Here is a 13,635-nt window from a genome sequence, read left to right on the forward strand (position 1 = left end):
CACTTCTGTTGCTACGTTGGTAGGACCTCCAGCTAATGTTTTCCTGAATTCATGGGAAAGAATTTCTGGAGACTCATGTCAGAGAAACCAGAGCGCATCCTCCCTAGTAGCCCTCCTGCCCAGCACTCTGACAAAGCCAAAGGGGCTCTGATTCACTACGTTGTTCTTGCTTTTCTGCTCTGTGGCTTGCAGTGCTATCGCTTCTTTTCTTGTCTGTTAGATACAGCCGTGTATTCACACAGAAAAATATATCTTCTGCAGGCAGTTTCTTGTGTTCGTAGTTCATTGCATCCCATAGATTTTTCCAGGACACTACAAAGATGTTCAGTTGATGGCATGTGTTTAGTCTGTCAAAAAGTAAGAACAAATGGAATCAATTTCCAGAAAAGCTGCTCAACCTAATACTTTAATGTAGAGTGTCAGACTTTAATTAGATGTGTTAGTGGAACACCTCTTTGATAAAGTTTTGTGGGGCAGGAAGAGCAGCAAAAGATAGAAATTTGTAATGTGTTTGGTGTGCAACTTCTTAGACTGATACAGAAAATGCAAGGTAATATGAGTAAGTGGGACAGCAAAATGGATCTTTCTTAATTCTGATGTGCGTATCTGGAAACGAAGTAGGCTGGTGTATGTGCATTTTTACTACTCAGTGTCATTAAATGCTTGTGAATACCATGTAAAAGCCTAACAAGGCTACTTGCAGAAGGTTCATTTTCTTTGATATTTGTATGATGAAATTAATGGAATTTGATTTCATAAAGCTTTTACAAAGCTAGTGACAAGTACAGTTCAGTTAAATACTCTCCTTCTCCCCTTTCCAACATCGTCCATTCCATCCCCTCCACGATCCATTTCCCTCCTTTTTCTCCTTGTTCCTCTCCTTTCTCCATTCGCTGTCAGGAAGGGGCACCTCAGAAGAGTCATTTCAGCTCAGCACGTCACCGTCAGAGACTAGTGGAACCGGCGGCTTCAAAAGTGAGTGCTTTCATTGAAGGAGCATTTTTAAAAGTGAAATATTGTTTCAGAAAAATGCTTGTTACTAAAGCAAAACTCTTCTGTGTGCTTGATGGGAGATTTAATTATTACTTGTCTGCAAGTGATATAATCGCTCTGTCTCTGATGCTGAATTTCAGCGCTAGAAAAAGTCATAATCACATGCATTTGTTGTACTTTGAAAAGTTGAGCTAAGGCTTTTTTAGATCTGTCTGCAAATAGAAATAGAAACTGTATGAAATGTTCTGCTTCTGTGTTATTATTTTTCATTGTATTTGTTTTCTTTAACGTGTGCAGTTCTTTTGTCTTAAACAAAAAGCTTTCGTTATTTAAGAAATTGTCTATGTGAGGAAAACAACTGAGTCTTTCATTGCCAACCTCTGATATGAACTTTCGGAGAAAAAGAAATGACTTTGGCATCAAAAGGTGATATTAGCAGATAAAGTGGCAGTATGAGTTAAGTTCATAAGATTGATCTACCTTTTCAGAGGCATTCTTTTTTTAAATAGGAAGCGAAACAGTTTGAAATATCACACTTAGTGACTGTTATGGAGCTTTTACTGTCTAAACTAATGAAGTGTATTATAATGGGTATTTTAGAACATCTGTAATGGGTCAGCTGTATCTACTTTTGTTACTTTTTGTTAGATTTGAGCAAAAATGGAGCAGTGCATCCATTACCACCTTTTCCAGAAATCTCATTCTCCACTTCCCTTTTGATTCTGATATGTTCAGTATCAATGACAGTATTTATGTATAACCTTTGATATGGATTGAAGTAAATCAGTGGTTGTAATTTTGATCTTGAAAGAAAAGCCCATTTAAAAAGGAAAAAAAGAAGTGTTCCGTAAATGGATGCAGTTTGTCTTAGCTTGTTTTCAAAACTGATTCCTGATACTGTTGTTAGACCTTCCATTTCTGTGTTTATTGACTCGGTATCTGTTCTGTTGACTTTTGCTGATGCCAACATATAAAGTATTTTTAATTCATTTCAGACTTTAACACTGTCAGTTCTAAGCTCTCCTTTTGATGTACCCTCAAATTGCTTAAGATAATGCCTTCAGTGTGGAAGGGCAGAGGAAAAATGCGTACCAGGGTGCTCTTCTATGGGTATAAGCCTTGCTAGCTTTTGTCCCTCCTTCTTTATCTGGTTTTCCAGCAGTATTCTGCCATACCCCTGGTGCACCTGTCTTGCCAAAGGCAGTTGTACTATGAAAACCTCAGTCTGGTATCTACAAAGCAACTTTCTCAGTATTTGCACTTCATTTCCCTCAAGATGAAAGGAACAGAAAAGGCCTTGATTGATGCTGAACAACCCTTAGCCACTGCTCTTTAGTTGGTGTTCTTTGCTGGTGGGAGGATATCCTGGAGCAAGTACATGGGCAGCTCACTGCTGCTGGACACCAGCCCAGCACCTGGGGGGGGACTGGTAGCACAAAGCACTGCATCCTCTGCCTTTCCACTTGTGGCCATTGTCAGCAGCCTCTGAATGACCATCTGCTTGGAAAAGACTCTTTAGCACACAGTAGGAGCACACAGCTTTAGTGAATACTTTGTTTTGATTAAAATGCCTTGGTAGAAAAGAGAAACGAGGCAAACTAGCACTGCTTTGCTGCCCATACTGTGTATCAGAAGAGAAGAGCTGTGAGGTCGTAGCTGTCAGAGGCATGGACCAGACTGCAGATCAGTTGCCCTATCTCATTTTGCACGTCTACCTCGTGAACTCCTGGAGAAGCAGGCTTCTGAATCTTGTTTTTTGATGCCCTTTCACTAGGTGAATAGTATTTCCAAACGACAGCAGAGTAATACTGATTCTAACAGGCAACTGTGCTTGTCTTTTTGGACAGCCACCTCTTCCCTTCTTCCTTTCCTATGCACTCTACTCAGTGAGGAATAGCTGCTGTGTTTTTTATACCAGATGCATATGTGTTTTCTTCTCCCACCTGTCTTGCTCTTTTCTTGAGATCAACTGCTGCAGCTGAGAGGACTGTACTTTTGTGGTTTGATTAAGGTAACTTGAGGTAAGAATTGTTGCATGTTTCCCACTCCCTCCTGTCTGTCTTTCCCTTCTTTTGTGCCTGAATCAAACTGAGGCATGGGTTCTGTGCTTTATCTTCATCTTTCTTGAGATCTTAAGCCTAGGAAATAAGATGTTTCCTCATTATCAGACTGCACTCAGTCTGCACCAACTGATGGAATGTAGGACCAGGAACAGAACTTGGCAACTCAATAGCTGCCCTTTAGCAAGAATTTTTGGAGCAGGGATGTTGGCCCCCGTTTCTGCAGTGAAGCAGTGAGGAACACATGAGTTGCTGCTCTGCACAGGACAGGCCCTGGAAGCAGTCATGAAAGGGCTGTGTTCACCTTTGCTCAGAACTGTTGGGGCTAGATTAGGCTACTGTTCCATTGACTGTGAGACAACTCAGGAGATGAAGGTAAACCTGTGCTGCTTCTGAAACAGGTGCTCCAGGTAGTGGTGTGGTGATGAGAGGTGTAGTCCAGGATTACCTTAGCAGTCCCACTTGTACATTGCCGTGTTTCACTTGTGGGTTTGGCTGGGAAGCAGGGTGATATGGCACCTACACAACAAGCAAAGATATTCTGTGTTCCTTAAAGGTCCATCTACGCTTCAGTACGTACTTGAGGCAGCATGAGGTTCTCTCTTCTATTCAGATGGCATGGTGGAGGGAGGGTGATAAAATGCTATTGGTGCTTAGCATTGAGAGACAAAACTGTCTTTTCTTGTATTCTGCTGCTTCACTTCCTGAGCTGCTTTTCTTTCGCACACTCACTGACTGACTACTACTAACGGTGCAACAGGGATGACATCAGGCTTCTGTCACCCTTTTTCTTTCCTGTCATGTTGAATTTAAGCACCCTTCCTATCAGATACTGTGACAACGTGGCCAGTGCTATGCTTGAAGGAATCTGTTCACAGTACAGTTGAAGAAAGCGCAGGATGTTCTAAAATGTGAATCCAAGTGATCAAGTTGGACTTCTCTCAACTGAAAAGGTAACAGCAGTGTAGCTTGTCTTTTAGCCCTGCAGAGCACTTAACCTGCTAACTGTATTCCTCTGCAGATGTACTTGCTGCAGTTCCCTCTCAGCAGCCACTTCTCATGCTCAGACCCACAGGGCTTTGATATATTCTTATTATCCTGTGGACCAGAGAAGCTCTCCCGATCAAGACTTAGGAGGAAAGGAGTAAGAGTCAACTCAGCAGGTTGATCCAGATGTAGGAACCTGTAGAAAGGCGACAGCACTGTCAGCTTTCCCAGCAGTTTCTTTTACCACCCTCCTAGATATAGGTTTATTGCCTCAGAAAGGGTTGCCAGTTACTCTTGGTAGTTGTAGATATGCAGAAGCCAACAGTCCACTGGTCTTGTACTCCTAAAGCAAGGGTAATCTTGCCTATTGCTTTTAGGCTGAAGAGGCAAAGTGACATGCCTTCCTTTAAGCTTGTTACAATTTTTAAAAAAGCAAGCAAACGTGTTACTTTGAAATGTTATGTTGTCTCTTGGCTCTATAGAGACCGATAGGTTCTCTTTTATTCCTTTTGCTTTCCTGTGCAGCAGCTGTTTGCCCAGGTGGCAGGATGTTACGGAAGCCCAGGCTGCACAGCTTGCAGAAACTTTTGCTTGTATCAGGGATGCTTTTTGGGGGTGGGGGAAAGCCGTCAAAGACCCGCAGATGAATGCTGGTTTTATGCCGAGGAAAACATGCTGGTGAGTTTGTGAGCGTGTTTTGATTTGCGTGCCTTATCCTCAGGTTTCTTCCGTCTGGCTCCTAACATCTCAGACATAGGAGAACATATGTTTGAGAGACTTGGAAAAAGGTCATTGTCTCTCCTGGAAGCTGCAGTGACTTGTGCTTGTGGGAAAGATTCTTCTATATCTAGTGCTTTTTTTAAGGTGAAGAATAGCTTCTAGTATATAACTGGGGACAAGGGCGCCTTTGAATGTTTGAGGGTGCTCACAATGCGCAGACCTTACTGTTCTGCTGGGACTTGTTGCTCAGCTGAGAACTGTGTGCATAGAAGTCATGTAGCCAAGCTTACTGTTGGTGGCTGTGTCAGGCTGATTGTAAGTGACCTACAGAGCCTAGCCACATCTAATCTCTGTGTGTAGTGACTGATCAGTAGACTACAGAGTTAGTATATGGATCAGCAATTTGTAGTGATTCAGAAGATGCTAGTCTACAACTTGCCCTGAAGATTCTCCACCTGTGGAATACAGACGATAACCTGGAACTCTGCAGGTGTTCTGCACCTCATTCTGGTCTTCTACAAGGTGTGTTTGTGGATTAAGAATAGGGAAGACTCAGAGTAGCATGGGATGTGTTGGCTGTTGATGTGGAGGCTAATGTTCTGAGACTAATGTCTCCTTAAAGGGGAGGATCTTGGCCTGTATTGTCAAAAGACAATAATGAAGATATGGCCATGTTAACCAAGTTAATGGCATCCAGCTGCAGTATCTGAATGTTGTTTATGACAGCCAGCAAATCTCTCAGAAATTTTGGAATTATGATAATCCTCTGGTTCCTTTAAATAAAGAGGTCCTTGGGAGGTGTATCCTGTTTTGTCTGTCAGGTCCCCCCTTTGCATCTGTGGAAACTTAGCAAGGACCCTAACAAAACCCTTGATAGTGTTAGAGATGTGGGCCACGTGAATAAGCAACCTCTACTTGTTTTACTGTTTTAGTGACAGATGATTTTTTTAGAATACTATTTAGAACCATATCTCCACCTGCTAAGACTGAAGTTCTTAAGTAGATGGAAAGCCTAAAACAATTATTTATTTAAAACTGTCAATAAATAGATGTTTAGGTATTACTGCACATAGGTTGCTCTGAACATAATGCCTCAGATTTATTTTCAAGGAATCTACAACAGGTACAAAGAGCACAATAATGCTACTTAATAGAGCAAAATCTCAGCTACAAAGCACTGTTTTTCAACAATCACTACTGTTAGCTATGCATTTTCACCAGTGATGAACAAGAGCTTGCGTGCTGCAGTCATAAAGATCTGCACCAGCAAAGATGTCCTGCTGTTGCTCTCGCCACTGCTGAAACGTGCAAAAACCATCCACCCTTCACTGTGCTCATATCCATTGTTTGGTCTCCAGAAACATTCATCAAGTGTCAATGAATGCTATTGGATGCCATTTTTTCTGTGTGGAGGAACTGAACAACACAGCTTTGCTTCTTCTATGCTTCGATGTCAGATGCCATTTTGTCTGACTACCCCGCTGCTTCTGTCTGTCGCACGGCAACAAAACGCAATGGGATTTGGTAGGATCATTCAACCTCTACTGCCATACTACCAAGCATCCGCCTCTGACATTGTGGGCTGACATAATAAAACACAAGGCTTTACTTCCAGAGCAGCTCTTGTATGTTCTTTTATGCTACGTTTGTAGTACTTCTTAAATCACATACGTTCTTAGAATTTTGGTGCTTTATGCAGTAAATTGGGCACAAATTGAAACAGTCAACTTTGAGTGTAAGGTATTGCTGTAACTTGTGCACTGCCTCATTTTATTTCAAGAAGAAATGATTCATAAGGCAGAGAACTGCAAAGAAGTACTATTCCTTAACACTAGTCTCTGGCAACAGGTGAAAGTATTTGATTTGATGACCAATTGATTGCTAGAAGGTTATTTACCAAAGGTTAGAGAGTCTGGCAGACATATAAATAGACGCAGAATATAGTTTGCACTCAAAGGGTAGAAATGGCTGCTCTCTTTGGCAAGTTAGAAGTTGACATTGTTGTAATTCTTGGACAAATAAGTATTTTGCTCACCTGTTATTAATTATACTAGATTGATTTTGTAATCTTCTTTCCACAAAAGGAAACAAAATAAATCTACATTATTCTTCTTTCTCCTTAACTAAAACACTAGTTTTATAGAAAGTAATGCCAAGTTATAATTAGAGGTTTGCAGCTGTTACTTCAAATGCTTGGCCTTCATTCATGTGCCTGCATGTCTCCTGGTTTTAAAAATAGAAATAGCTGTTGTAGAAATGGTACTAGAAGTTGTTTGAGCAATGTAAATGACAGTATATTAAAAAACAAAAACACAAAAACATACCAAAACAAACAAACAAAAAACAAACAAAAAATCCAAACCCAAATCCTTCAGAAATGCAGAACTATGAAGTTAAGGTTAAATTGCATCCTCTTTTAAGTGTGGTGTGGGAAGTCTGCATAGTGTGGACACTGAAGGTTTGGAGTAGATAGAACCATGAAATTAAGGGGAAAAAATAGCTAGTATTAGGAAATATTTCAAGCATACTGAGGTAAGTTTTGTGTCATCAAAAAGTCAGTTTTATTTTCTCTCTGAAGTATTTCGTCTTTATTCTGCATGTGCATACTTTACTAATGAAAAATAACTTTCCAAAATACACTAGTGCTTTTTTTTTTACTTGCATATTTTGGTCTTGCTGGCATGACTGCAGGAAAGGTGAGAACTGCTGAACCTAGCCTGTCAGATGACTCTTACAAATCAATATAGGAACTGGGATAAATTTTTTATACCATTCCTTGCTGTAGACTCTGAGTTTGGGTTGCCTCCTTCTGGTTTAACAACAGATAGTGTAGAGGAGAAACTATCTACTGTCTACTCTTTAATATCTAATTTAATTTTGAAAAGATGTAATTGAAATCTCCTTTTTTTATCCTTTTGGGCAGTGGGGAGATCCTTGAAATGACAGTTTTACATATCACATAAGAAATCTCTGTGCCTTTGAAAAGTTATTTCTATTACTTATTAGTTATTTCATGATAGAATCTTTCAAACAAACCTATTAGATAGAGATACAAATTCAAATAACTTCCATTTACCCTGCTAGACCTTATTAACAGTGTAAACAGGATGATCAGTCACAGGTAAAAGGGAATTTAAAAAATGTAATGTTTGCACAAACTTAATACAGTTGCTGATGTGATTTACTGTAGTTTCACATGGAACAATCCATCTGCCATATTGGACAAGGAGTGGGATGAAATTGACTATAAAATGGTAATAAACCAAAAGATTATCTGGATCTTGATCTCAGCTTGGCTAGAATGTTAGTAGTCCAAAGGAAAACAACAACAACAACAACAACAAAACCCACCCACCACCCTATAAAATATACTTGACTTTATTGCTAGCAGATAACTGAGAGACCAAATAATGATATAAATTGTTGAAAAGGATTTATCACTGTTTTTGCTTTCTGTAGGCTTTTAGCTGGAATCCTTGCTTGGAATTCTGCAGAGTGATTTACTTCAGATTCAGGAGTCTACAAATTCTCAGGAAGTGTTCCAGCAGTAGTAATTTGTGCTGCTTAGTCAAGTTATGTGTAGTGTTCTTTTTTTTTTCTTCTTCTTCATTGAAACTGTCAGTATTAAGAAGCTGGTGTTCAGTAGACATGAGCTTCCTGCCTGTATCAAAGTTTTAATATTGGTAGTTTACTCCAGAAGATGTTTGTTGCATATGTTTTGAGACTTTCAGATGAAAAGGTAAATGGCAGAATACTAACATTAATGTTATGATCCCTTGCTGATAAGGAATATTTAGAAAGAGCATTCAGATCCACGAAGAAAAATTACCTTTCAGTATTTTTTTTCTTGTCTGCTGTGGTTACTCAAAATTGCAGCTAGTTAAAGAAGATAACGTCAACAGGAAGAGCAATGTAGTATCAATGAGAATCATGAGATTTCTGCCATATTGTTTCTGGATGGGTTAAAATTAATTTTTCTTGCTGTGGGGCACTGACTGGTAATTAAAGATGCTTCTAGATTCTTGCCCACCATATAGGGGAAGTAGTTCTAGGCACAATTCTTCCTAGGGCCAATTCTGGTAGGAATTAAGCATATTTGCTCATAATGTTGAACTGGGAGGTGCTATTAACTCTTTGGAGGGATGGGAGTCCTTACAGAAGGATTAGATAGACTGGAGCACAGCAGCATGAGTTCCAACAGATGAAAATGTGTGACGCTACACTTGAGATAGAACAACACCAGATGGGAGATGAGTGGCTGGGGAGCAGCTAGGCAGGAGAGGACCTGGAAGGGCTGGTGTCAGCAGCTCAGCTGGAGCCACTAGTGTGTCCTGGCAGCCAGAGGGCAAACTGCATCTTAAAGTGCATTAGCACAGCACAGCCATGTGCTCAAAAGCAGTAATTCTCCCACTGTATTTATAGAATTGCAGAATCCTGGGAGTTGGAAGGTACCTGTAAAGATCATCTGTTCCAGTGCCTCACCACCCTCACTGAAAAGACTCCTTCTTTATATCTAGCCTAAATAATCCCCTCTTTAAGATTGAAGCCATTTTTTCCCTTATCCTGTCACCACAGACCCTACTGAAGAGGTTGGGAGCAGAGGGAGACCGACAGATCAGTAGTTCCCAGGGTCATCCTTTTTTACCCTTCTTAAAAATGGATGTGATATTGCCTTTTCTCTGGTCACTAGGGACTTCACCTGATTGCCACGACTTCTCAAATACCTCTGAAAGTGGCTTGACAACTACATCAACTAATTTTCTAAGGACTTTGGGATGCATGTTATTGGAACCCATAGATTTGTGGATGTTTAGGTTCCTCAAGTGTTCATGAACCAGGTCTTTGTTTACAGTGTGAGGGATGTTGCTTCCCCAGTACCAAACTAAACATTTGAGGGCTGTGTGCTGAGCAGTTATTTGAGAAGACCAGGGCAAAAAAACTTGTTGAGTACCTCATCTGTTGTTAGCAGCTTGCCTGTTTCACTCACTAGGGGGAGTACACTCTCCTGGACTTTCCTTTTCTGGTTGGGATACCTGTAGAAGCCTTTCTTGTCCTTGTTGGCATCCCTTGCCAAATTTAGTTCAAGCTGGGCATTGGCTTTCCTGACCTATCTCTACACAGTCTATAAGCTTTCTTACAGTCTTCCCACAGTACCTGTTCCTGTTTCCACTGCCTTTGTGTTTTCTTCTTGCTCCTCAGTTTGACCAGCTGGTCCTGGTTCATCCGTGCCGGTCTCTTCCCTTCCTTTCCTGACTTGCTGCACCTCAGAATGAAGAGCTCTTGTGTGCCAGCAAAAGCTTCCTTAAAGATCTGCCAGCTCTGCTCTGTGCCCTTACCCATGAGAACATTTTGCCAGGGTGTTTTGTTGACTAACTCTCCAAAGAGCTGGAAGTTAGCTTTCCTAAAATTTAGTGTCCTAATTTTACTTTTTGCCTGTCTCACGTCCTTCTGGAGCATGAACTCAACCATAGCATGGTTGCTACAGACCAGGCAGCTTCCAGTCCTACTATCATGTATCAGTTTGTTTGCATTGTGAGCAACAGGTCCAGTATTCATCCTCCCTGGTGGGGCCTTCCAATACTTGACTGAGGAAGTTATCTTCAATGCGTTTTAGGAGTCTCTTGGATTTGCCTGCATCTCGTGATGCTGCTTTCCCAGCAGATGTCTGGTTGAGTGAAGTCCCCCAGCAGGATGAGCATTTGCAATTGTCATAGCTCCTATTGCTGGAGGTAGAAGACCTCATCAAAAGGCTCCACTTGATCTGGTGGGCTGTAGTAGACATGGATCATAGGGCTCCTTTTGTAACCTTGATCTCTAGCTGTCACCCAGAGGCTTTCAACTTGCTCTTGGGTAATACAGAAGGCAGAGAAGATGATTTGTGCATTCAGTTCCTTCAGTCATTGAACCTCGAAGTCCCTTTTGATAGCTCTCAACCCATGTGTAGCTGCTTCATCTCTCCCTGTATGGAAAAGCAGTAAGGGATGGACAGTGGTCATACCAGCTTGGTGGTCATACCAGGCTAGGTAGTTTCCTGGTGACGTCCCTTGCCTGAGCCCCATGAAGACAGTAGACTTCTCTAAGAAGTGGGTCTGCTCAGCATATTGGACGTTCAGTTCCCTGCAGGAAAGAGTCACCTACAACTAGTACTCGATCTCTTCTTGATGCTGGGGGAAGGCTTTTCCTGATTCAGTTTTGTTAGTTTGTCTAGACTGAGTGGGCTGTTACCACCCACTGATGGCCTTGCCTCATACCTGTTACCGCAAGGAAGGTTTTCGTTTGCACGCTTAGCCTTGGTTTGGCATCACCATGAAGAATGTGTGGAGATTTGAGGGTGTTTCCAGTTCTTAAGAGGGTCTGGAGGAGGACAGCACAGCTGGTGCGGCAAGGCAGGAAGGCAGTTGATATGAGGAGGGGCTGAGGGCACTGGGATTGCCCAGCCCAGAGAAGCAGGGACCAAGAGATGACCTCAGTGCTCCCTGCAACTCCCTGAGGAGGGGAGACAGAGAGGTGTTCTGCTGCTGGGAACTGATGGCAGAGTGGGAATGGCAGCATGGGAATGGCAGCATGGGAATCAGCAGGGGTGGATCAGGCTGGGCATCAGGAAACACTTCTGATGTGAAGGGTGGTCAGGCACTGAAACAGGTTTCCTAGAGAGGTGGTTGATGCCCTCTGTGTCCGTGTTCAAGAGGTTTGGTCAGTGTCCTCAGTAATACGTATTAGCTTTTTGTTAGCCTTGATGTGACCAGACAGTTGGAGTAGGTGATCTTTGAAGGTCTCTTCCAACCTGACTATTCTAATGACAGTGGACCTTTGCAATTAAGTAGCAAGTGTGGCAAACCATTAGGAAAAGAAGTGGAAAATGGGTGCGTGATAAGAAGACCATAAAGAGCCTGTTGAAGTTTATATTAGTTGAAAAGACAAAACGTTGCTTCCCAGTGCTCTCTTCTGGGGGGTGGCCAAAATTAGCGTGGTTATAGGAGGGCATTTAAAGCTGTGTAGAAACCCACTAATATTCATGTTGTTGCAGTGAGCATGAGTCTATGCTTTTGAAGTGGGCAAAATAGAAACGTATGTTATGTTTTGGTAAGCAGGTTAATATTTACCTTGCAGTTCTAAAGCAAGTCTCATTTTTTCTGGTGTGATCCTTGCCCTCAAATTTGATCCTTTCTTCCACATCAGCAGAGTATATTACCAGTAAGCTGTGGGCCACCTGAACTGAAAAAAAAAAAAAAAAAAAAAAAATGGAGCTTATAAATACTGATTGAAATGCATTAAGCAAAATCTTTGATTTTGAGACCTTTAGTTGTATAAAAAGGACAAGACGTTTCAATTGAGTAAAAGAACAAGTATGTAACTGGATTTTTCTAGAAGAGATATTTCTATTGTCTGCTGTAGGTTGTAGGGTATTAGTTTGTTTGTTTGTTTGTTTGTTTTAAAAGAAACAAGTGATGTTTTGTCTGTACTGTTGTGTGTAAGAGTTTTGTTGGAAAAATGAGCTATTTTTGTTGTTTGCTCTATTTGGACCAGAATCATCTCCTTGCTTTTATGTGTGAAGAGCAGCTGCTAACCTCAGCTCTGTGACACCTAGAGGTGAGCAGTGCCTTTGCAAAACTTGTGCCTCAATTCTTCTCATCAGTGCAGCCAAAACTTGGTTAGTGTAGTTTTTCCCTTTTACCATTCATGATCAGTTACAGCTGATGGTTGTGAGTGTTCTGAGGTGGAGAACAAGGATAATGTCTTGCTAATGGCAATTGTTCTTGGGAAAAAGAATAAACATATGTGGATTTTTTTTAGCCCCTTCTATCCTGTGCAAAATGTCTAACAAAAATTCCTGCAGCTAAAGCCTAAATGTGGGGAAGTCTTTCATGCTGAAGACGAGTTTAATCAGTTTATGTTGTAGTTACTGATTTTGACAGCAGTTTAGCAACAGCTGCTGAACATACTCATAGAATTCTAACAGAATTGTCAGCTATCATGATCTGACACTGGTAAAAGGAAGGCACCTAGATTCTTGTGAGCATAATGATCTCTAGCACGTATATTTTCAAGCACCACAGAGTCCCAGAATAGCTGAGATTGTCCAGGATTGCTGAGTCTATTTGCAGCAACCCCTGCTGCAGCAGGGGCATCCAGAGCATAGTGCCCACGCTTCTGAAGATCTCTCAGGAGGAGACTCCACAGCCTTTCTGGGCAACCTGTACCAGTGGTCCATCACCTGCACAGCACAGCACTGCCTGATACTCAGAGGGAGCCTCCAATGTTCTGATTAGTACCCACTGTGTTTTGTTCTGGCACCACTGCACCACTGCAAAGAGCCTGGCTCTGTCCTCTTAGCTTCCTCTCTGTCCTCTTAGCTTCCTTCCTTCAAGTATTTGTGGATGTCTTTTCTTTTCCAGGCATGAACAGTCCCAGCTCTCCTGACCTCTTCTCATCCTCTCTCAAGAGAGCTGCTCCAGCTTTTTTTTCATCCTGATAGCACTTTCCAGTCTGTCCATGTCTTTCTTGTACTGGTGGCCACAGAACAGGACACAGCACTGGTGGTAGGTGTGGTCTCTTCAATGCTGAGAAGGAGGGAAGCATCACTTCTTGTTGTGCTGTCAACAGTCCTCCTAATGCAGTCCAGGATACCATTAGCCCTAGCAGCAGGGGCACATTGACTTATGTTCAACTTGATGCCCACCAGAACCGCCAAACACTTTTTTACCTTCCAGTTGGTGGCCCCATGTGGGGTTGTTCCTAGCTATAGGGCTCTGCACTTCTCCTTGTTGAACTGCATGAGGTTCCAATCCTTCCTGTCAGCCCACCGCTCCATCCTGTTGAGCTCCTTCTGAATGGTTGCCCAACCCTCTAATAAGTCAACCACTGTCCCCACTTA

The 13,635-nt window shown here is 41.9% G+C and overlaps 1 protein-coding gene across 3 annotated transcripts in view; it reads left to right on the top strand.

The window, feature by feature from the left end:
* The window catches only part of MAST4 (microtubule associated serine/threonine kinase family member 4), a 284,616-nt gene that overhangs the window by 111,593 nt on the left and 159,388 nt on the right, over positions 1-13,635 (top strand). For 2 of the 3 annotated variants that reach the window (XM_048930615.1, XM_048930616.1), the window contains exon 4: positions 901-975. The exons of the other annotated variant lie outside the window; for it this stretch is intronic. In XM_048930615.1, the coding sequence (XP_048786572.1) occupies positions 901-975 (75 nt within the window). The remainder of the gene's footprint in view (positions 1-900; positions 976-13,635) is intronic. 3 annotated transcript variants of the gene reach the window in all.

This window comes from Lagopus muta, chromosome Z, assembly GCF_023343835.1.
Source record: "Lagopus muta isolate bLagMut1 chromosome Z, bLagMut1 primary, whole genome shotgun sequence".
In the NCBI taxonomy this organism is placed as follows: domain Eukaryota; kingdom Metazoa; phylum Chordata; class Aves; order Galliformes; family Phasianidae; genus Lagopus; species Lagopus muta.